The sequence below is a fragment of the Lactuca virosa genome, chromosome 7 (assembly GCF_052849685.1).
Source record: "Lactuca virosa cultivar CGN04683 chromosome 7, Lactuca_virosa_CGN04683_v6, whole genome shotgun sequence".
Taxonomy (NCBI): domain Eukaryota; kingdom Viridiplantae; phylum Streptophyta; class Magnoliopsida; order Asterales; family Asteraceae; genus Lactuca; species Lactuca virosa.
The window spans coordinates 239,302,272-239,327,828 of NC_136432.1; the positions used below are offsets into that span (position 1 = coordinate 239,302,272).

Here is a 25,557-nt window from a genome sequence, read left to right on the forward strand (position 1 = left end):
CATCTCCTCTGGCGCATGTTCAGGTTGGGCTGATCCATCAGATACTTCAAACTCTTGTGGTCCGTGTATATGGTACACCGAACCCCATACAAATAATGGCGCCATATCTTGAGGGCGAACACCACTCCAAATCGTGGGTGGGATACCTCGTCTCGTGAGGCTTTAGCTGCCTTGATGCGTATGCTATCACGTGCCCTCTCTGCATAAGCACCGCACCCAACCCCGATATAGACGCGTCACAGTACACCACAAAATCCTCCATTCCCTCCGGAAGGGTTAACACCGGGGCTTCGCATAATCTCTAGCAAAGAGTCTCAAACGAGGTCTGCTGCTCGGGACCCTAAGTAAAAGCAACGCCCTTCCGGGTCAATCTGGTGAGGGGAACATAAATCTTGGAGAAATCCCTGATAAACCTCCGATAGCAGCCGACCAACCCCAGAAAACTCCTGATCTCGGTGGGGGATCTCAGCACCTCCCAACTCATAACAGCCTCAATCTTGGCCGGATCGACCAATATTCCATTCTGATTAACGAGATGTCCCAAGAACTGGACCTCTCGTAACCAGAAATCACACTTGGAGAACTTGGCATAAAGCCTCTCCGATCTCAACACTCCAAGAATCTCCCTCAGATGCTCCTCATGCTGCTCTCTGGATCTCGAATACACTAGAATATCGTCAATGAACACAATCACCGATCGATCCAACATCGGCTTGCATACTCGGTTTATGAGATCCATGAACGCTGCTGGTGCATTGGTGAGCCCAAAAGGCATCACCACGAACTCGTAATGCCCATAACGAGTCCTAAACGCCATCTTCTGGATATCCTCATCACGCACCCTCATCTGGTGATATCCAGACCTCAAGTCTATTTTAGAGAACCAAGATGCTCCCTGCAACTGATCGAACAGATCGTCGATCCTCGGTAGTGGATAACGGTTCTTGACTGTCAACTTGTTCAACTCCCGGTAATCAATGCACATCCGGTGCGAACCATACTTTTTCTTGACAAAAAGGATCGGTGCTCCCCACGACGAGCTACTCGGCCGAATAAATCCCTTTTCCAACAGCTCCTAAAGTTGCGAGAATAGCTCCTGCATCTCTGCCAGCGCAAGGCGATAGGGTGCCTTGGCGATAGGTGCCGCCCCCGGAAGTAAATCAATACGAAACTCCACCTGCCTCTCGGGAGGCACACCAGGTAGCTCCTCGGGGAACACGTCCGGAAACTCTCTCACCACCGGAACCTCAGCGACAGAACTCGGTCTCACTGAAACATCCCGCGTATCTGCCACATACGCCAGAAAACCCATGCGACCCTGCTGTAAGCTCTACCTCGCTCGAGCAGCCGAACAGAATGATGACCCAGATCGGGTACCCTCGCCGAATACTGTAAGCACTCCCCCACTAGGGTTTCGGATGGTCACCAGCTGACGCGCACAGTCGATCATAGCTCCGAACCGACTCAACCAGTCCATGCCCACGATGACATAGACATCCCCCATAGCGATAGGCACCAAATCTATCGGAAACTCGACTCCAAATATCTCAAGCACACATCCCCAGATCACATCAGTCGTAACAACATCAAGCTCATCAGCTATGGATACTCTCAAGGTTCGACTCAACGTCTCTCGTTGGATACTGATGTGACGACTAAAAGCTACCGATACAAAGGACCGACTCGCACCCGTGTCAAACAACACCAAAGCAGGTACAGAACTCACAAGAAAAGTACCTAATCATAACACAAATAAGCACCATATATAAGCAAAAGATCGCATACCAGCCACGACGTCGGGTGCCGCGCAGACCTCCTCCGCGGTCAACTGGAAGGCTCTACCGCGAGCCTTCGGTGCCTCGGCCTTCACTGGCCGACTCTCGGTAGCTCGTACGGCAGCAGGGGCAGATCCCTGCGGTGCTCCCTGTGCCGATCCCCGCAGCTGCGGACACTCGGCCTTCCGATGTCCGGTCTGGTTGCAGTGGAAGCAAACTGCAAATCCCTTGGGGAAATCCTTAGCCATGTGCCCCTCCTTGCCACACTTGTAGCAAGACCCTGCTCGACAAATCCCCTCGTGACTCTTTCCGCACTTACCACAAGTGCGGCCCTTCTGGTTCCCTGGTCTCGAATCGGCGGGCTTTGCCCGCTTGGCTGCCAGCTGGGACTGTGTCGGTCGCCGATCCATCCACTGAGACTCCGCCTCCTCCCTGGCCTGAGTCTCAAGCTCAATCTCCCTCTTCCGAGCATTTGCCTGGAGCTCGGCAAATGTCCGGTACGTCGAGTTCGCCACGAACTCACGAATGTCTCTCCTCAGTATGCTCAGATATCGACTCATGCGTGCCTGCTCAGTAGACACGTGCTCAGGGAAAAACAACGCCCTCTGGTGAAACATCCTGGTGATCACAGTCACAGACTCAGTACCCTGCTTGAGGGATAAGAACGCATGGGCCATCCGTTCCCTCTCCACTGGGGGAACGTACTCATCACGAAACATAGCGGTGAACCTCTCCCAAGTCACCGCGGTAAGCTCTGCAGTAGTGAAATCCGTCGTCACAAACTTCCACCAGTCCTTCGCTCCCAAGCGAAGCTGGTTCAGCGCGAACCGTACCCTCAGATGCTCCGGACATGAACATGTGTAGAAGTATCCCTCAATGTCAGAGATCCACCTCATCACGGCTATCGGATCCTGCGTCCCATCAAACTCTAGTGGCTTCGTGTTGCTGAACTCTCGGTACAGCAACGAGTCACCCCCCTGTGGCCTAGCAGCGGCGACGGCAGCGGTGGCTGCAGCAACAGCAGCCTCGGTCAGAGCAGCATATCGCTCGTCAAATGTCTCAATCAGCATGGTCTTGATAGACCCAAACATCTCCGGTATCTCAGCGCGAATGGATGCGGCCACCTCCTCGTGAATCAACCGACGAATCTCCTCATCACTGGTACCACTGGTACCACTGCCTCCTTGGTTGTGGCGCGTGCCCACCATGATGCCTCTGAAATACAACATAAGATAATCAGAGACTTGATCGAGATTACTCACACTCGATCACCCGATCCTACTTGTTCCTTAGCACCCTAAGGATTCTTAGTTAGAATGCTTACCGATCCGGTGCTTTCAGTAGTACGGGCCCAATACTACCTTCCACACCGTATCTGTATCCACCCCAAGTCCTCCTCCTAGGATCCTAACCCGCAAGTACTCTACACCACTCAGAATATAGCCTACTCTCTAGCAGACTTCTCATAAACTACTCTTTCCTACCTATATGCACTCAAAGCGACTCACAGCAGCAGAACTCTTAGGCTAAGGCATCACATATCAGGCCACTCTAGTCCTAAAATATGAATTACCTAGCCTACTCTAGCATGCATAACTCATTTCAAAATATCATAACACATAACGTAAGGGTATTTTGGGAAATCATCGTTCGGGCGCTGGCTGATTGTACACACTGCTCTCTTCCGCTTTTCTGAAAATCTTTTACTCTTTTACGAAAAATTGTTTCTTTTTGGAAATTTTTCTCAAATCCTCAGTTTGAGTTCAGATATGCCCGAAGGTGTATCCGAATCCCTCAAACCAAGGCTCTGATACCAACTTGTAACGACGTAAATTTCAAAACAATTTTTCATTTTTCAAACACAATAAGACTCATATAATATTCCCAAAATCCCATAATTATCAAATGTCATCAAAATAAAACATATCCCAGAATCTCAACAAAATCCTCTGCCAGTGTGGACGAATCATGTCGGTGCCTTCCCGCGATCCTCTGAGGTACCTGAAACACATGACACATCACATGGTAAGCACGAATGCTTAGTGAGTTCCCCAAAATACCACATACAACACATATTAGCCACTCGAGGCTATAACTATGTGGACCCTCTGGTCCTAACTCTGTGGACCCTCTGGTCCTAACTCTGTGGACCTTCCGGTCCTAACTCTGTGGACCTTCCGGTCCTAACTCTGTAAACTCTGAAACACACATAGCATAAATCACATCATATAAATAGCATACAAGGTACTCTGTCACACAACTGTAATTACCATTCTAGGTAAAGTATAGTGAGAAGACTTACCTCGGGTAACTCGGATAATCTCGAACTCGAAATACTGATCTAGCCTCCGCCTAATCACATTAAATAATTATCTCTAATTAATACGGCTCTCAAAGGCTAGACTAGTCCCTCCCTATATTCTCTCGGAAGGGTAAAAGACCATTTTACCCCTACAATGGCCCAAAGGTCCAAATGTTGACTAAACCCTAAAAGTCAACGAAAGTCAACCCTCCGGAGTACGCGGCGCGTACCAGCTCTGTACGCTGGGCGTACTCGAAGGCTTCACAGAATCGGGGAGCTCGACCCCCTACGATGCGCGTACTGGGATTACGCCCAACGTAAGTCCCAGTTTCATACTTCTCATGATTTTGGTCTTAAACGGTTAAGACATAAGCTCATATTTTAGATCTGGTCATTCTAATAACTCTTAATCCATAAAGTCGAAACCTTTAAGCCTTTGCATGGATGTAAAGGTCACCAATCACTCCAAACACCTTTCCTCTTTCCTCATTAAGCCCTTATCTCATGCATGACTTAATCTTAACGTCCAAGATTGGATTTTTATTGATCTATAACACAAGATACACTGAAATGGGGCAGATCTAGATCCTTGGAGTCCCTTTGCTCATAAGGTCTCCACCTTTGGGACTTAAACCCTAAAAATGCTCCTAAATGATGTTCATAACAAAGAGAGACCAAGTTTGAAGCTTTTTACCTCTGTGAGAAGCTCCCTACTCAGCTTAGCTCAGATCTAGAAGCTTGGACTCCAATATTTCTTCTTCAAGGCCTTCTCTTCTTCTTCACAAGCACACAAGAACACTTTCAAGCTTAATCACACACACACAGCTTAGAACGAAGGTAAGGGCTCACTTAGGGTTTCACTCTCTGGAAATGGTGGCTGGGATGGAGGCCATAACATTCCTTTTATAGTGCTCATGTCTCATTTAGGGTTTTGAGTCTGGGCCCAGTACGCTCAACGTAAACTAAGGTACGCCCCGCGTACTGGGTTGAGTCCGCGCCAAAGGCACGCCCATGGGTACGCGCAACGTACTCTTCAGTACGCCCAACGTACCCACTTATCACCATTTTCTAATTTGGACCAATTTTGACAACTTGGAAAAGAAGAAGGATTAAAGAGATATACCTGAATTTCGGGGTGTTACATCTTCTTTTTCTTTTTCTTCTCTTTCCATCTCTAAAATTTGTTGTTTATTTTCCCGATCTAAATGTCTTTTGATAATAAGAATTTTCTCAAATGAGTTACAAGAACATGAAGAATCATCGTTTTGAGTTCCAATAGAGCATAACACCTTCACTTTCACAATTTCAGGAGATTCACTTTGCGATTAACTATTCGAAACACCAGGTTTATAGTGTAAAGCTTTTGAATCACAAGACATTGTTGAAACACTTGACTCCCCCTCAACATGCGCATCGGAAGTCATATTTTTCTCAGAAACATGAAGAACATCATGAACAACAAGAACATCAAGAACATATTCTTTTTCTTTTTCTTTTTATTCTCTTTCCATATCTAAAATTCGTTATTTATTTTCCCGGTATAAATGTCTTTTGATAATAAGAAATTTCTCTAATACAATCTTATCATTTATTACACAACAATATCTATATCCATCACATCCATTCCATGAGTAATCAGATAGTGATTATACATATCATAACCATCCTTTAACAAAGATTCATTACAAACTTTATGTTGGATTAGGTGTCTAAGCCCATAACTATAATTGGTATGTACTTGACCCGAGAGTAGCATGGTCCATTTCGGGTTGCCTTCATCAGGACAATTTGATAGGATGGATATTTGAGTAAGAAGTTATTTGTGATTTATTAATATATTATAAGTATAATATATTAATTGAGGAATCATATTATTTAACTAGTATTGATCAAGAATTAATTTGGAATTAATTTAGTGATCAAAAGAGACTAATTAAATATATGGGGATTGATTTGGTAAATCAATAATTCTTATAGTGTGGGCCAATTGTTGTTTAGGATGCGCTAAACCAATATGGTGGTCCATGGATAGTCCATGGAGGTTTAACCCATGGAGCCTAAGTAATATGAAAGGTCATGGAGCATTAGGGTTTGCATGGTTGTAACCCTAGTTATGCCACACTATAAAAGGAGTCCCTAATTCACCAAATCGGCACCCTAGTGTTCTAAGAGTTCATTGAGCCGATTTTTTGTGCTTCATAACTTCTCTCTCAATATTCCCCAACTGTTCATGATGTTTGTGACTTGTTTGAGGCACAACACTTGGGGTGCTAAGTTCTTAAAAGGCCAATGTCTACAAGCTACAACAAAGAGGTAATTCTATAACTCACTTTTATGTTGTTTATGTCAATGGCATACTAGTTGTAGGTTTAATGCTTTGGAAACAATATTGTATGTATAATTAGAGAAAACATAGATCCAAAGCATTTAGGGTTGTATGTGCACCATAGGATGTTGTAGTATACTAAAACCCAACACTTTCCACACCAGATGATTTCTTGCAATATCAAAATTTCGTTTTGTAAACTTTAATCCAATTTCTCTAATATTAGTCAATAACTTTGAATTCAATGAATCCATTAAATCTTCAACAAGAAAACAAAATTCAAAGATAGAGAAAATAGATCTAGACATATTTCATGAGAGAGAAAACGGATCATAGCACAAATATGAGAATAAAATTCAAATTTCTTCTTCAATTTCACTTCTCAAACATCAGTCAAGAACCAATCAAATGAAAGAAAGCGTAGAGAACAACAGATATGAACAACAACTTCGAATCTAGATTGAATTTTGCAAATACAATAGAGATTTCACTTCCACTTCAGAAAACTTACAAAACTTGAAGAAAAACGTGAGATTCATGAATGAATTTCTTCATTTCTGATCGTTTCGTGCAATAATCTCTTAGATCTACAAGATTAAGCTCTGATTCCAATTGTGAGTCCAAATCAAAATGACGTGTGCGGAATTAGAATTAGAATCATGAATCAAATAAACAAATGCAAGTATTTTGGTCAAAGTTCGTGTATATTACCGATTGAGAAATAGAACATACAAAGAAACTTTGGTTTTGCTCTACCTAACTAATATTGATACGGAAAGGGACTTTTTGGGAAGATTTTTTAACAAGTTAAACTAAAGGATATATATATATATATATATATATATATATATATATATATATATATATATATATATATATATATAAGGCTTAAGATGAACCTAAGTTAAAAAAATTCATAAAAATTTAGGCCCTAATAAAGAGTGGTCATATTCATGGGAGGTACCTCTCGAACCCTATATGGCCGGCCCTGATCACTTGCCGCCGATTAATGTCATCATCGACGTCTCCTCTCCATCCGTTTAAGAAAAGGATACTTAACAGAGGGCCTTAGAGCATCCACAATGGTGAGTTCAATGGAAGAGTTGAATAATGTGACAAGTCAAGGTGTCATTCAATGGATGAAACTCTACCATTATGAGATGCTAACTTGGCAGGATTTGGAGTTCAATGACCATTGAACTATTCAATGGAAAAAAGGAACGTTTTGACTTCTTAAATATATACTATAAATTACATTTTGTAATATTCTTTTGAACTTTGTAGAGTTCAATGCATTATTGGAAAAAAAAAATAGAGTTGTATGGATTCTATAAAGATGATGTGGCAATCCATTGAACTCTATGAAGTTCAATGCATTGTGGATGCCCTTTTGTACTGAGGACATCCACGATGCATTGAACTCCATAGAGTTTAATGGATTGTCACATCGTCTTTCGACGATTCATACAACTCTATCATTTTTTCCTACAATGTAATGAGCTCTACAAAGTTTAATAGAATGTTACAAAATGTAATTTATAGTAAATATTAAAGAATTAAAAAACTTTTATTTTTCCCATTGAAGAGTTCAATGGTCATTGAACTCCAAATCTATAGGATGCCAAGGTGGCATCTCACAATGGTAGAGTTTCATCCATTGAATGTCACATAGACTTGCCACCTCATTCAACTATCCCATTAAACTCGCCATTGTGGATGCTCTGAATAGCAGATGGTGTGTCGACATGTCAGGAAAAGACTAGCTTCATCGTCGGTGTGGGTAGACTTTCTGGCCCTACATGGATGTGTGTTGTGATGTGGACCATCAATAAATTCTTCGTCCCGTGCTATTTCCTCCAGTTTAAAGAGCAGAGTTTGTGAGGGTTGCCGCAATAAGAACAATAGTGACCTGTTGATCTAATTATTTTTACGGGGCACAACCAACTGGTTTTGCTACTTTCTGAGAAATATTTTTTAAATCGCTATGTATTAATATTTTTCATGGTTACTATTATTTGTGAAAAAAACACTTCGTTATTCAGGTGGTTTGGCCCAACCAACTCGTTTTGCCACTTTTTGATACATATTTTTCAAACCGCTATGTATTCTTAAATATTTTTCATGGTTACTATGTTTTGTTAAAAAATAAGCACTTCGTTGGCTTGGCTGTAAATGTAATTCTTCTGATCCACACTATGTACAAGATATTACTACCATCGAGGCTTCTCTCGGATTGTGCAAGAAAGGAACTGGTATTGTTGATGCTATAGCCTCCACAACTTGATATGGGAAGCAAGGTACTGCAAGATCCAAAACCATATCCAAATATCATCCTTCCTTTGGATTACAGATCGCTCGAAATTATGCTCTGATGTATGCCTGTTAGAGAAGGCAAATCTCCCAAAGAAAAAGACAGATAATGGAGCAATTTTCTGGTTTTTTTTTCCTGATCCAATCAAAAGAAATTACAATTGCTTAAATAGCCTGAGACAACTACTGGACTTCTAGAAAGGAAATGGTCAGAGACCTTATGCATGCATGCAACTACGTGGCCTAATTAACAGCCATGATACTGAAAAACATGAACACTAATTTGACTATGACTTCTTCCCCTGCACGTGTTTCTAATCTAGGAATCGGTTGGGTTTACGGATCACTCTCTTGGGCCTGTGTTGTATCCCAGTTGGGCTGTTGCTGTTTGGGTTTGTATCAATTGCCTCCTCCTTTGCAACGAGCTAGTCCTCGAGCGATGATGTAGCTGGGTTGTTGACACAGAAGGTGGGAAAACGAAGGCGAAAATCATCGAAGGATTCCCATGTGGCTTCTTTCTCAGGTTGTCCATCCCATTCGACCAATACTTGTGTAGTAAGACCTTCTTGACGATGTCGGAGGATGGATTTTGGTGTAACTGGAAACTCTTCTTGTAGTGTGTTTGGGATGGGTATTGGAGTAGGATTCCCATGAGCAGGTCGAAGCAGAGACACATGGAAAACGGGATGAATTTTGGCTTCGGGTGGAAGGTCGAGGCGGTAGGCCACCATACCAATTCGTTCCAAGATCTTGAAGGGCCCATAATACCTTTTTGTGAGTTTTTTTGTGTCACGTGAGTGCACTGACTTCTGTCGATACTCCCGTAGACGGAGGTAGACCATCTCACCAACAGTGAATTCCTTGTCCATCCTGTGAGAGTTTTCCAATTCTGTCATGCGTTGTTGTGCCCGTCGCAGGTTGTCTTTGAGGAGTGTGCGTATGCGCTGGTGTTCTTTGAGAGTGGCATCAATGGTAGGAGAGATTGTGGTGGTGGCATGACAGTGATGGAGATCTGGTACAACATTGCCATATAGGGCTTGGAATGGTGTCATACCGATGGCACTGTGGTAAGAGGAGTTATACCGAAATTCTGCTAAGTACAAGAATTTGGTCCATGTACGAGGTTCGTCACTCACGAATGATCGAAGGTAATTTTGGAGAAAACGATTAACCACTTCTGTTTGGCCGTCTGATTGTGGGTGATAAGCCGTTGAATACCGGAGTTGAGTGCCCAGTTGCTTGAAGAGCTCTTTCCAAAAAGAGCTAAGGAAGATAGAATCTCGATCCGACACAATGGTCTTCGGTATTCCATGCAGCTTGTAGATGTTTGTGAGGAAAAGCGAGGCTAAGGTGACTGCACCAAAATGAGTTGGTAATGCCATAAAGTGGGTTGTTTTCGAGAATCGGTCGATGACCACCCAAATCGTTGTTTTACCGGCTGATGGTGGGAGATGGGTTATAAAATCCATTGAGATGTATTGCCAAACCATGGTAGGTATGGGAAGTGGCTGTAGAAGACCATACGGCTTGTGGTTTGGTGATTTGATTTGTTGACAAGTAGCACAATTCCGAATAAAAGAGATGACATCTGCTTTCAATTTGGGCCAGAGGAAATTTGCTGCTATCCGTTTGACGGTTGGAAGAATGCCCGAGTGTCCGCCAAGGGGGCTGGAGTGGTACTCGTGGAGGAGTGATTGGCGGATGCTCGCTTGAACCTCCGGAATATATAGCCGTTGGTGATGGTAAAGCAACCCATCGTGAACATGAAAGGTGTCTGAACTTGTTGCTTTTTGAAGGATTGTTTAAATAAGGGTCTGCCCTTCTGTGGTTGTGTAGAATAGACGTAGCTCTACCAGCCAAGTTGGATTGCTAGAGGAAAGAGCTAACAGTTGTGGTTGTTCAATTCTGCTGAGAGCGTCCGCGACTAAATTCTCTTTGCCCGGTTTATAGATGATCTCAAAATCGTAGCCAAGTAACTTTGGAGCCCACTTGTACTGTTCTGGGGTTTGAACAAAATGTGTGAGTAGATGTTTCAAGCTCCGTTGATCTGTGAAAATACGAAACCTTCGACCGATCAAGTATTGTCTCCATTTCTTCACTGCTTCTGTGATGGCAAAGAGTTCGCGTACGTAAGCGGAAGCAACCTGCATACGAGGGCATAATCGTTTACTAAAGAATGCTATTGGCCGGTCTCGTTGTGACAAGACAGCACCAATGGCAATATTGGAGGCGTCCGTGGTGACGTCAAACTGGTGTGTGAAATCTGGAAGGGTGAGTAAAGCAAGCTTGGCCATGGAGTCTTTAAGGAGGGTGAAGGCTTTGGCTGCCTCGGTTGTCCACATAAATTTGGGTTGCCGGAGAATATCTGTTAGACCGGAAGCAATGGATGCATAGTTTGGAACAAACCGCCGGTAATAACCTGTAAGACCCAGAAAACCACGTAATTTGGTTAAGTTGTTTGGGACGGGCCACTTTTGGATTGCTTCTAACTTGTCAGGTTCTGTTTGCACCACTCCTGCTGAGATAACGTGACCCAAGTAATTGATTTTATCCACAACAAATGTACACTTCGACATTTTGGCGTGAAACTGGTGTTGAGCCAGTCTTTCAAGGACCTATGCTAGGTGGTTGTAGTGTAGATCGATGGATGAGCTGTAGATGAGTATATCATCAAAGAAGACCAGCACGTATTGTCTTAAGGCATCTCTGAACAGCTCATTCATGGTGGACTGGAATGTAGACGGAGCATTGGAAAGGCCGAATGGCATTACGAGAAACTCGTAATGTCCGTCAACTGTTCGGAAGGCTGTTTTGTGGGTGTCGCCCGGGGCCACCCGTATTTGATGATAACCTGCACGTAAGTCAATTTTGGAAAAAATTATTGCGTCATGTAGCTCGTCAAGGAGTTCATCGACTGTGGGAATTGGAAAGCAGTATTTCACGGTGATGGAGTTTAGGCCTCGATAGTCAACACAAAAGCGCCAGGTACCATCTTTCTTGCGTACCAAGAGAATTGGCGAAGAGTATGGACTGGTGCTGGGTTTGATAATTCCGTCTTTTAGCATATCGGCAATGAGAGTTGTCATGATTTGCTTCTGATAATACGGGTATCGGTATGGCTTGATATTGACTGGTGAAGCGTCTGGAAGGGTGGGTATGTGGTGGTCTTGTGAACGATGGGGTGGGAGGGAATTGGGAATTTGGAAGATGTTAGCGTATTTCTGGAGTAGATTGGCGATAGTAGGGTTATCATGGTTTGGTTGTATTGCTTGGGTCTCGGCTGTATGGGGTTCAAAATTAAAGTATAGTGCATGAAGGGCTGCTACACTTTTTTTTTGTATCCAGTTGTGGACATTAGTGGGAGATGCCGCCTGAGAGATGGGCTCATCTTTAAGGGTGATTGAGGTGGGCCCAATGTTGAAAGTGATCTGTGGAATGGAGAAATCAGCTAAGATGGGGCCCAAGGTGCTTAACATGCTACCCCTAGTATGACGTCGGCTCCTTCTACCTGTAACACAAAAAACGGGATAGACAGTTTGGCGTTTTGAAGGTAGATGGGTACGTCGGGGCAAAAACCTTGACATTGGATATTGTCACCATTGCCCACCGTAACCGTGAATGGCGATATCTCAGTGTGGGGCAGTTGTAACGAAGCGACAATGCGGGGTTGTATAATGTTGTGTGTGATGCCGGAATCTATGAGAACCTTCACTGGTTGGTTATGGATGTATCCTGTGACGCGCAATGCTTGGGGTGAGGACAAACCATAGAAGGCGGCGGTAGAAAGTGAGAAAAAGTGATCCGGTGATGTCCCATTTGTCTGGTTAATGTCTGTTTCGCCCCCAGAAAATTGGTTTGTGGTTTGTTCATCTTCGTTGTCAACTATCATTAAGAATTGAGGTGGGTTGCACTTGTGACCAGGGCTGTATTTGGGCTGGGCATCGAAAACACAATCCTTCTGCTTTGCGTTTTTGGAGGGCTTCTGGAGAGAGACGAGTGAAAGGAAGGGTGTTTGGTGTTGGTGGGTTGGGTAACAAGGGTGCAGTGGGGGTTGGTTTGATGGTTATCGGTGATGGGATAATTGTGGGTTGAGTGAATGTAGTGGGGCACGATTTGGTGGCTGTATAACGAGGTTTGTTGGCGAGTTTGTCTTCAATTAACTTAGCAAGCCCATATGTTTGGTGGAGCGTGGTGGGGTTTTGTATGGCGATTTCACTCTGTATATCGGCGCGTAACCCGGATATGAAGCAGTTGCGGATGGCAACCGGTGTGAGGCCATCTCCCGTGAAGTAAAAGACAGCCAAGGGTACTCTTTGGTTGTTTGGTATGTTGTAGTAATCGTAATAGTTGTTGGCTTGAAAGATCCAGTCTAACGGGTTAGAGCCGTCAAAATTGGGTAGAGAGATTTTGGGGGGACGAGGTTGGTGGTTGGGTGGGGGTGGCGGTGGAGGTGGGGGTGGTTGGTTGATATGCTGGTTGGTGATGAGATTGACCAGGTTTGTCATATTAGTGGTAAGGGTATCGAGTCTTGTGTTAGTAGCAGTGGTGAGATGGAGTAGAGCCTGTAATTGTTCTTGAATGGGAAGAGGATCGTCTGGCTTTTGCTCTGGTTTGGGAGGCATTGTAAGGCTGGATGAAAGCACCAATTGATGTATGCCTGTTAGAGAAGGCAAATCTCCCAAAGAAAAAGACAGATAATGGAGCAATTTTCTGGTTTTTTTTTCCTGATCCAATCAAAAGAAATTACAATTGCTTAAATAGCCTGAGACAACTACTGGACTTCTAGAAAGGAAATGGTCAGAGACCTTATGCATGCATGCAACTACGTGGCCTAATTAACAGCCATGATACTGAAAAACAGGAACACTAATTTGACTATGACTTCTTCCCCTGCACGTGTTTCTAATCTAGGAATCGGTTGGGTTTACGGATCACTCTCTTGGGCCTGTGTTGTATCCCAGTTGGGCTGTTGCTGTTTGGGTTTGTATCATGCTCTTTCAGCTGAAATGATTGTAAATTGGAGTGCATGGTACAGGTGGTGCAACAACCCTACTATAGTCATAATTGCCAATTTTCCATACAAAATAAAAGCTTGCTTTAGGTGTGTTTTCAGTTTGTAAAATCGGCGTCGTCTGCTTTAGCTACTAGCTACTCCCCTGTTTTATTAATAAAATGTTTCGCAGTACAAAAAATCTTCTTGGTTGGTAGAGTTTATTCTAACATTGTTTGCATTTAAGAAGGAAAAATGATCAGTTTGCAACGAACAAAATGTCTTTTGCTAACGAAACTTGCCTAGAAATAATGGAGCTAAAAAGGCACAAAACCAACCTTCCCTAGACAGATTACTTTCCCTAAATGAGAGCATCTAGAACTCAATGATACATGTCATGACTTAGTTCGATTCTAGACTCCAAAATTGACATGCGAGTAATAAGTTTGTCCAGGTACAAAACTATATGGAATTGCCTTCAACGCAACAACTCCTTCGTTCTTTCTAGAGAATAGCCTGAATGAAAATGGACCACGAAATGATGGATCAATGCTGACTGCCCAAACTGCGCCCCATATGTTCTCCATGCATCTGAACTCTTGTGAACCATTTGCTGCTACCTCGACTGCGTCAAGACCACCATCTCCCTCACAAAACTCTACTGCCATAGCGAACCAGTATGGGTTGACCTTTGGATCTATCTTGAACGCAATTTTTGTGCTACCATAGTTGCATGCTACCCTACATATGTAAACAAGACAAATTGAAATGTAAGATATTACAAGACATTAGGTTAATTAAAAGTTTTGCTTATTTTATGCACCTTCGATATTGAATGTTAACTTGGCCAAGATTACGCAGATTATCAGCTTGGCCTGGACTTGACATTGCACCAAAAGCAGTTCCGCTTAAATCAAAAGCGAATGGAACTTTGTTACATTCACCAGGGCACTCATCGGTTACGGTTACAGTAATAGGATTCTTAGAGCAATATGGCTCTTTAGTGCATAAGACCTGAGATATTAAATGTAATTACATGGCTTGAATTAGTCTGTTGAAAATTTTAACTCTGCATTACCTGATAACAAGTCCCACACCCTTTTCCTTCCAAAAACAAGTTGGCGTTTCCTGCTGCTATCATGGCTGAGAATGGAGCTGATTTCACATCATTAGCCCATCCACAAGCTCCTCCTGCGTAATCAAGAAAATCAGGTTGTAGAGGCTCGATTGATAATAACGAGATCTAATAGATAATTTCTTATTAATAATAACTAATGTGATTGAAATAATTAAAATAAATATGTGTACATATAAATGTATGTATATAATCTGTGTGGACACATGTTTGTGTATGTGTGTTTTTTAATGTAAGTGTATGTGCACTTCAAAGTCTAAATAATTTTTTATGTATAATAAGCTCATTAAATAATAAATAAAAATATGTTGCGATGCATTACCACTTCCAGCACCATGTCGATCTCCATACCAAGTTGCTAAAGCTGGTTTAAAACCGGCAAGATTGCTAGTTTTAGCAGGGAGTGTCTGGTTAGAACATGAAAAGGAGTTTATGAACAAACACATCATCGAAACCAAGATCATCAACAATATTTGAAGGTTTAAGGCCATATTATTGCTACAAAAATAATTAATCTCAGATTTCAACTCAGTGTAGCAACCCCAAAACAGTACTGATGGTTCAAATGAATAGCAATGTACTCAAAAAATTCTCAAATACAATTGGGATTTGTGAACAAACGTGTGATATATAAGAAATCTTTGAGTAAACTATAGAAACGAAACAAAGCTCCAAAATCACTACAGACAACCAAGACACTATCACTGAAGTTGTTTCGTTTCAGACAAAGATTTTTTCATGCAAGATACAGAAATTAGTGTGCTGCTTGTGTTTATGTATGCCAGTCATGGGGCTTAATTTGTGGATATAATCAAATCTTCATGTGAAGATTTAATTAGTCAATAGCATATAAATAGGATCATTTTGTGGATATCTTTTCACACCAAATCACAATCAAATTGACTCGTTTGATCTCACTTCATATATTTTTGGGTCACAATTACTGCAACAAATCATCTACAATAAAGGAGATTCAAGAATATTTTCGGAACCAATTGTTTTTTCCCTAGCTCAATTCTATAACGAAGTAGAATATGTTCAAGTTTTTAGAATTTTGCCAATGCATAAAGTACTCATTTTAGTTAGCCAAACATAAAGCAATGTTGTGTTGTGATGTGTTGTGTGTTGTAGTGTGGGGGGAAGGGTGGAGGTATAACCACTTACTGAATCATACATGCCTATAATTTTCTGTTGTTCTTAAAATAAGTTTAATAAAAGCACTTCAAACCGGAAAGGTAAAGCATGTTAGAAAAAATGTACACAATAAAAAATTATTTATTTATAATTTGGAAACTATGATTTCGAAAGGAATACAAATCAATTGCAACCTCTACATTTGCATTTTTGAGTGTATAAGACGGTATCAACTTTAGTTCCTAATTGTATTAAAAATTTTAATTTTGAATTTGTATCGTCATGATGGTATCCTCAAATATATAACCACAAATCTTGTACCACCCATCGTTCTTATCTTTTATTTCCTACGATCATTAGCATTTTTTGAATAAAAGTGAAGCTGATTCTTAAGTAGTTAAGTTGTACTTGTCTGAATATTACCATTAATTTAAAAAAAATACAAATACAATAATACATAAGATACAATAACTATGCAGAATGGCCTATTTTGGGCTACATATGATACAATGAATATACATAATGGGCCTATTTTGAGTTATAAATCTATCTACTTTTTATAAAAGATGTTATTCAAATAAATATGAACCATGTCATCTATTTTGAACCACATTTATTTTAAACTTCTAAACTTTTTAACTTATGTCACTTAAATGATCATACTCTATTTATAAAGGGAGCTTTTTTTCTATCACCATAATCATTTAAAACTTTTATGTCTTTTCATATTTCTTTATAATAATGATTCCATAATATTTATTTAAATCTCCATAACTTTTCACTAGCATCTAATTAACAACTACCACTCAATAGTTTTTTAACTTATAATACTTAATGATTCTTATGACACCACTTGATTAAAATCATCATACTATACTTATAAAGGAGACATTTTTTCTATCACCACAATCATTTGAAATTTTCATGTCTTTTCATATTTCTTTATAATAATGATTTCATAATATCTATTTAAACCTACATAACTTTTCACTAGCATCTAATTAACAACTACTCCTCAATAGTTTTTTAACTTATGATACTTAATGGTTCTTATGATACCACTTGATTAAAATCATATTATACTTATAAATGAGGCATTTTTTCTATCACCACAATCATTTGAAACTTCCATGTCTTTCATGTTTCTTTATAATAATGATTCCACAATATCTATTTAAACCTACATGACTTTCACTAGCATCTAATTAACAACTACCACTCAATAGTTTTTTAACTTATGATACTTAATGGTTCTTATGACACCAATTAATTAAAATCATACTATATTTATAAAGGATGCATTTTTCTATCACCACAATCATTTGAAACTTTCATGTCTTTTCATATTTCTTTATAATAATGATTCCATAATATCTATTTAAACAGACATAACGTTTCACTAGTATCCAATTAACAGCTATCAGTCAATAGTTTTTTAACTTATGATACTTAATGGTTCTTCTGACACCAATTGACTAAAATCATAATATACTTATAAATGATGCATTTTTCTATCACCACAATCATTTGAAACTTCAATGTCTTTTCATATTTCTTTATAATAATGATTCCATAAGATTTATTTAAATGTACATAATTTTCACTAGCATCTAGTTAACAACTATCACTCAATAGTTTTTTAACTTATAATACTTAATGGTTCTTATGACACCTATTGACTAAAGTCATATCATACATACTTATAAAGCTAGCATTTTTTCTTGAATCTCATGCATTTGAAACCCATTTTTTTAACTTTCTCAAACCACATTCATTTGAAACCCCCTTTTTTAACTAATGCAACTCAAAAGTTTTCTTAATTATGATTTAACACTCAAAAGTTTTATAACTTATATTATGTTTAATTAGCATTTAGTGAAAAGTTTACTATAAAAAGGACAGTATTTTGTGTTATATAAAATCTTACATGTAAGAAGGATTTGAAGATATTGTGATTCAAAAGTTTTCATATAGTTGAAGCATTCACAATCTAAATATGATGATTTGAAGAAATAGGTTATGTCGCATCGATGGTAATTGTAATATGATTTTTTTCTTTCAACCAAAACAAATGAAGCTTTTCTATTCTTTCTTTATATTCAGTTTCTCATTTAATCTTTATATGTGATTTGTGTGTATTACTCCATCTTGAATGTGACTCTCCAAACATCAATGTTTTGCTTGGAATATCTTTCTGATTCTTCTTTTTCAAGAAAAATATTTTGATTGCAGGTTAGTGAAGAATTGTCATCAAGTTTCTATGGTTGAATGGTGTTAAAAGAAGAAAGAAGATTCATAAAATGGATATAGATTTTTTTGTTTGAGCAAAGTTGACGAATATTAGTTTTTTATTTGATTTAAATGTATGTTTATGTAACATCTTTATTTATATATTCAACCACCCAATGCTCTTATTTATTTGATTGTAGTTTTTCTATTTTGATTATATTTATTTTCTATTATTTTTTTGTTGGGTTATCCTACACAACATATTTAAAAGACAATATTTAAAATATAACATAATTTTGAACATTTGATATGTAATTATGATAGACTTATCATGATATGTTCTTCATATGAAAGTTATTTATCCATATTATTACGACAAAAATTACATATGACATTTACGAAAATATACATATTATATGTGATTTGTTTAACATGTATATGCACCTATGTATGTTATAAATTTATAACTAAATATCTTTATGTTTAATAATTGAAGGGATTAAAATGATGCATCAAAACCAATTATTTAAACGAATATAATAATAATAATAATAATAATAATAATAATAATAAATATACATTTCCAAGTACCGCATTTATTTGAAACTCACACTACAACTCAAAAGTTTTATAATTTATATATATTTATTAGTTACAACTCAAGAGTTTTTAACTTATGATTATTAATTAGTAATCACTAATAACTTTTTTATTTTCCTTTCTTTTATAAGGTTGTAAAGTTTTGCTCATTAAAAACATTAATGTATTTGAAGAGATTTGTGATTTAAATATGAAGAGTTAATATAAATGTTATAATAGATGTTTTAGTGTTTTTATGTTATTAAAAGTTATAGTGTTTATTTTTCATATTTTTTATTATTCGTTGTATATATATCTTTTTTAATACAAATGTTATATAGATGTTTTTCTATTTTATGTTACTAAAAGTTGCATTTCATATTTTGTTCATACGTTTTGTTACCCGTTATATTATCATTCATTTGATATATAATTTACACAATTTTAAACGGTTTCTAAAATTATCAAATAATTGTATATATCACAATGACTTCAAAATTAAACTATAATGTTTAATAAAACTAATATGTTAACTATATGTCTGCTTTACTACTAACATTTTGTTTCAAAGTAGAAATATTAAATAGTAATTTGGTAAAAGTTATTATTTTAACTATATAATTCTATGCTCGCGCAACGCGCGGGGATTCGCCTAGTTATACTTATAAAGGAGGTATTTTTTCTATCACCACAATCATTTGAAACTTCCATGTATTTTCATATTTCCTTATAATAATCATTCCATAATATCTATTTAAAACGTACATAACTTTTCACTAGCATCTAATTAATAACTACCACTCAATAGTTTTTTAACTTATGATACTTAATGGTTCTTATGACACCAATTGATTAAAATTGATATATATATATATATATATATATATATATATATATATATATAGTTCACAATGGTAGATTTTTATTAGAATGGTTTAAAGAGTTGTGTGAGTGGTTGAGATGTAGATTAGAAACTCCATACAAAAAGACTGTCAATGGAGAGCATAAGTAATAACAAAGAGGAAGATGATGATGAGAAGGAAATATGAAAGTTTATGGTAAGAAATATTACTTCATTTTCATCTTTCTTATTGTCCAAATTTATATTCTATAATTATGATTTTGGTTGGAATGAAAAATATTACATATGAAGATGATCTAATCATTGCCTCTAGATTCATATGAGTAACAAGATTACTTCATAACAATACAAAACAAGAAAGGATACAATTAGCGTAGTTCATGCTTCTTGATTTTAATATTTTGGTGTTTCAATTTATTTTAAAGTTTTGCATTTTCTTTTCATGAAGGTTATAATCATGTTCAGCGGGGTCCGAAAAGGAAGCTATGCAACTAACCGTCTAATGGCTAAACCCAATGGTCCATGTCGTATAAATTATAATGGAGTTTGCAAGATGGTGAAGGTTAATGTTTATTTCACTTCAAATTATATAATTAAACTTTTAAAAGGATTCATTGGGTGTAATTTCTATGATGATGTAATGGAGTGCATGTCGGTGTTTAGTTTTATAGGTCTTCATGTTGTGTTGGATGTTCACAATCTCTTACATGGAAATGGTTCTATTGGATGACAATTATGTAGTTGATAAAGCATATTAAAATTCATTTTGTTATATTCCATAAAAATGGTAAATTTGAGTTGTTGATATATCATTACAAGCTCTTATTTGATTATAAATCTTTTAATCATTGATGATCTTTTTAAACGAGATGTTTATGATTTAACTGTAAGCTAATTAAAAGTGAAATAAGATTTAGCCATTTAAATTGCACCTCTAATTTTATGTTATGCTGATGAAAATCACAATGGCACAAGACTCTCACAAAATACAAATCGTTTAATTGTTTTTTAACTTATGTTTTCTAATAACATATGAGGACTAAAACTCATTTTGGGTTTAATGGCACCTCTAATTTTATGTTTTGCTAATGAAGAGCACAATGGCATGAGACTCTCACAAAATACAAATTGTTTAATTGTTTTATAACTTATGTTTTCTAATAACATATGAGGGCTAAAACTCATTTTGGGTTTTATAATTGTTATTAGTTTGGTTAGAATCTATTACAAAATATTTTGACATCAATTATAAACATCTTCTATTTATAGTTTTAACTTTTCCTTTAATTCGTTGTATTTGCGTTATCAATAATTTATATGGTTAATTAATTTTTCATATGTTGTAGTAGTCAATCAATTTATTCTGTAATAAAAAATTAGAAACCCAATATCGACCATTTTAGGAGCGGTTTTGAAGTATTAAAAACCGACATAACATGTTTTAGGATCGGTTCCAATATTCTAGGGTCGTAGGTTCCAGTTTTAATAGGCCTATATATAAAAAAATGACCAAAAACCATATATAAAATTATAAATTTCAACATTCCTTAACCATATAGTTGTTTTACTGTGCAACGCTCGGGAATACGCCTAGTAATGTATAAAACCATAAGCACAAAGCTTAGTGAGTTCTCCAAAATACCACATACCATACATACAATAGAGATTGCTATGTACCAACCATAGTCTTACCATTATGCCATGAGTTGTATCATGGTCTTTCCTTGCCAAGCCAGCGGCCAAAACCTTGGATCCTACGGACAAGTGCCAAGAGCCACCTCCTAGTCTACCATGCAAGTATCACAAAGAATACTAATATAATACATATAACTGCCAGGGTCCGAACCCTGGTCTTGCATATAATTTGTCGGGAGCCACCTCCAGGTCTTTTATACAAATGTCAGGGGCCACCTCCGGGTCTTCCTATATAACATAAATCAGTGGGTCGACATTGGTGCCTTCGACCCCCAAGTATAGTGAAGAGACTCACCTGAATCACAATGCTAACTAAAAATCCGCGCAATGTCGCACCAACCATAGTCAACAACTCTCAACCGCCAAAAGATGGGTCTAAACACCTCTTAACAATCCACACAAGGCAAACCCTAAGTCTACCTTCTAAAAATAGAGATTGAGCAAAAGTCAACCCATGCCAAAAGTCAACGGTTAAAGTCGTGGCCTTCCTTGGCCATGTTGTGGCCTTCACCCAGCCAAATATACAGGAAATTCCTAGACGCCACGTCGTGGCGACCTATGGCCATGCCGTGGACATTGGGTTTCCAGCAGCTAAATGGATTAAGTTGCTTTCTTCGATTCCAAGAGCTCTAAAGCTTATATCTGGTCCATACTATGGTCAAAATGGATAAAGTTTCCAACTTTATCCATTAAGACACCCAAAGTGGTCAACATCTCAAAACCTAGGTCCAAATAAAGCCAAAATCCATAATGTCTTAACCATTAAGTCCTCAATATGAAAAAGTCCTTAACTGAACCACTCTAGAAGGGTTTATAACACTAGATCTATCATAAAGGTGGAAGCTTTATAGACATGTTTGTCCAATACATGTCTAAGATCCATTTTTGGTCAAAATGAGCTCTAAAGACCAAAAATTTAAGCAAATGAAAAGAACATCTACTAAAGACTAAATCTACAATATAAGATGCTTTTGGGACTCAAGAGAGTCATAAAGTTGCCAAACTTAAGAGTTCCTCCCCCCCCCCCCCCCAAACTTTCTCAAACATGAGGAACAAGGGATAATATTCAAGATCTAACTACCAAAAGCCATAAAGCTAGGAACTTGGACACTTACAAAGGTCCAGAGATATCCAAAAGAGATCTTCAAGATGACCAAGATGCACCACAATCCTTCCTAATGCTTCTTCATCTGTCAAAAGTAACCAAAAAAATCATAAAATGAGCTCACAGTTTTAAGAAGGGTTAGGTTTACGGTTTCTGAAACTTGAGGGTGATGGAGGCTGATAAGGAACCCTAATAATAGCTTAGAGGGGTTTAAATATGAAGGGAACCCTAAAAGATTCATGAGCTTAGGCCTTCCTTGGGCACGCTGTGGCGGTCCAAAAATCACACGATCAATTAATTATTGCCACATTGTGGCCTTCGCTGGTCACGTCGTGGCATAGAGTATCTCCAAAACTCCATCTTCGGTCCTTGATACAAGTAAGCTTAACCAATCTGGAACACGGGTGTTACACATACATATTTGTTGTTTTATGTTTTGTATGTGCGGGTTAATGTCGAGGTAAAAAGGTAATTTTAGTAAAAATTAAAAAAATGCTATTTGATTGTTTTCATATCATAACATTGTAATTTCATTATTTATTATATTTATAAATATGTAAATATATTTAAATATGTGTTAGTATGGTGGTTCTTACAAAATATGTTACCGTTAAAAAATCTGTCAAAATTCCTTACTAGTCATTCACAAAAAAATTTGACATGACTATGTTTGTTGTACATTAACCGGTTTGGTCATTTTATTGGTATTTTTATCACTTTAGTCTTTCGGCTGCATTTAGTAACATTGTTTTAGCTTGGTTGATACTATGAATTACTAAAATATTAGCTTTGTGATGATAATAAACAAGAGACAATGACAGTCACTATTGAAGGCGATGTTGTTGTTTAGACCACCGGTGTTCACTCATGGGAAGTTTTATGTTCCATTGTCGAGAGTTAAAAACAAAGATGGATTAAAATATTAATTTTAGAAAAAGATGGTAAACTAAGTAATACGACATATAATGTTTTATTCAATGAAGTTTTTGGAAATTTATAATTCATAAACATTATTTACAATATCTCAATAATTTGTTTTAGTGGTATTCATTTAATTACATACTGACTAATAATTTTGTTTGTATTTATATAAAATTAATAATTTTACATAAAAATATGATAAACTTACCAATACAACATCTATTGTCCTATATTGAAATACTTAATTTTCTGATTATATCCTTTGCATATATGCAAAACTATTACTTTAATAATATATTTAATACTTACAACTTTATATTAAACTTTTATTTTTAATAAACTCGTGTAGTATATGGGTTTTACACCTAGTATTCTAATAAAAACTTCATCTTATGCCACATGGCATCTCCTCAGCCCCCTTCCATTTTTTTCCTGCCCACATGATCAAACTGAAATTCCGATTCTGGCATTGTGGTACTATATTATCGCATGTCCTATTAATTTCGCTTCTTCTCTTTTGAAATTCAAATTGTTTGGGAATCAACTACGTGATGTATGACAATAAATTATTAAATCTAAACCAATCCCATATTCCACTTATTTTTAAAACTTATTATTCCAAAAAAAAAATAGCAATTAAATAGCATTAAATTAGGAAACAATATCACCTCCAAATCAACAATGAAACCGTACCATCTAATGTATTATAATTTTATCTGCAATGAAGCTAGGCTCTTTTAGTTTCCTATAAGCAAGTTGAAGAAGCTATTTTGATCTTATTTCATTTTTTCCAAGCTACGGTTACATCTAAAGTAAGAGTGATTTGGGGTTTTTCCATCTTTCTCTATTTTTTGAATTAAAAATCATAACTTGAATTTAAAATTATAGATTCATTTACGTTCAAGGATTATTCCACGACGAGGTGATAGGATGCTTTGTGCTTTAAAAATTTTTTATGAATGATTTATAGTTTGTTTGGGTCGCTATCTTTCTCTTCATTTCTCTATTTAGTAAAAAAGAACCAATAATGATTTGAGTTTTCCAACTGGAAAATGTTCGTTCCAATTTTCAGTCTTTCTCTTTCTAGGTTTTAGTTTTGAATAGATCCTCTAATGTAACATCCCAAAAATCAGCCATAATTTTTTTTAAATTACAGTATAAATCTTATGAAATGTAAACGGAAGCATAAGATTGTCACACCCCCGAACCGTCAGAAATAACGGCGGAAACGTCCGGGGGCGGGTGACGTCATGCGTAGTATCACAACAGTTGTATCATAGTAAGCATAGTAAACACAACCAAACATTGAATATATACATGAAAAAGGTTTACATAGTCTTAGTACATAGTTTATACATATCAAAGTAAAATAAAAAGACGAGATTCTATCGTGCAGACTTCTCCAAAATCCTGGAAGTACCTGTCTACAGATTCCTGAGAATACAAGCAGTTTGAAAAAAGTATCAGCATAAAGCTGGTGAGTTCATAAGCGTTTATGTTTTAGAAAACTATTCTTTATTGTTTCGAAAAATACGTTATGTTTCTCCTGAAAACGTTATATTTTCTTATGTAAAGAATATTAGGTAAAAATGATTCTTGAATGTATTTGAAAAATATTTCCCAAGAAAATCCTTTATTTTCTTATGAAAGATGTTTGATTATCCATTAGTTATTTGTTAAACAGTCCGTTTATGAAAGGTTGAGTTATTCCTGGAAAATCCTATATTTTCCTTAAGGTTGATGGTTGGTTATCTGTTTCTAGTCTGAAGTGTACAAGTATCTATCATACTTATATCGTTAGACGTAGTTTTCTTGAAAAACCCTGTTTGCTCCTGGTGAGGTGTATTAGTCTTATTACATAAATAAAACTAAAGAATACGAGATGAACTAAAATCCTAAGAGTATCACTACTAACTATTAGTAGTCAAATCGATTATTACTTTGAAATTAGTTTACTTGTTTCATTATTACAAATATACATTACTGTTATCTAGGTTGTAAGTGTCATAACCGTACTTAGACTTGATATGGAACGTAATGGGGCCAGTATCTTTTTATAACTTTGTCACCCTTAGCCTTATCGGTCCAATTGTAGCTAGCAGCAAGGTGCGGGATAGTCAGTCTCGTATAGATCTATACACAATAGTCACGTTCTCCCTACAAGAGATTCTAGTTACAAGTGCTAATCCTACAC

The 25,557-nt window shown here is 37.5% G+C and overlaps 1 protein-coding gene across 1 annotated transcript; it reads right to left on the reverse strand.

The window, feature by feature from the left end:
- Positions 1–14,116: 14,116 nt before the first annotated feature.
- LOC145127660 (expansin-B6-like) lies at positions 14,117–15,329 on the reverse strand. The gene is made up of 4 exons (XM_079062813.1): positions 15,161–15,329; positions 14,782–14,894; positions 14,527–14,717; positions 14,117–14,444 (listed from the first exon to the last, which is right to left on the reverse strand). The coding sequence occupies exons 1-4, from the start codon at positions 15,327–15,329 to the stop codon at positions 14,117–14,119; spliced, it is 801 nt and encodes a 266-aa protein (XP_078918939.1).
- Positions 15,330–25,557: the final 10,228 nt, after the last annotated feature.

What these genes read in the sequence shown, in the direction of transcription:
- LOC145127660 (XM_079062813.1), bottom strand. Translation starts at nt 15,329, where the DNA reads ATGGCCTTAAACCTTCAAATATTGTTGATGATCTTGGTTTCGATGATG. An exon ending in GGTGTGGGACTTGTTATCAG is followed by an intron (nt 14,718 to 14,781) that starts GTAATGCAGAGT and finishes TTAATATCTCAG; the next exon opens with GTCTTATGCACTAAAGAGCC. An exon ending in GTTAACATTCAATATCGAAG is followed by an intron (nt 14,445 to 14,526) that starts GTGCATAAAATA and finishes TTACATATGTAG; the next exon opens with GGTAGCATGCAACTATGGTA.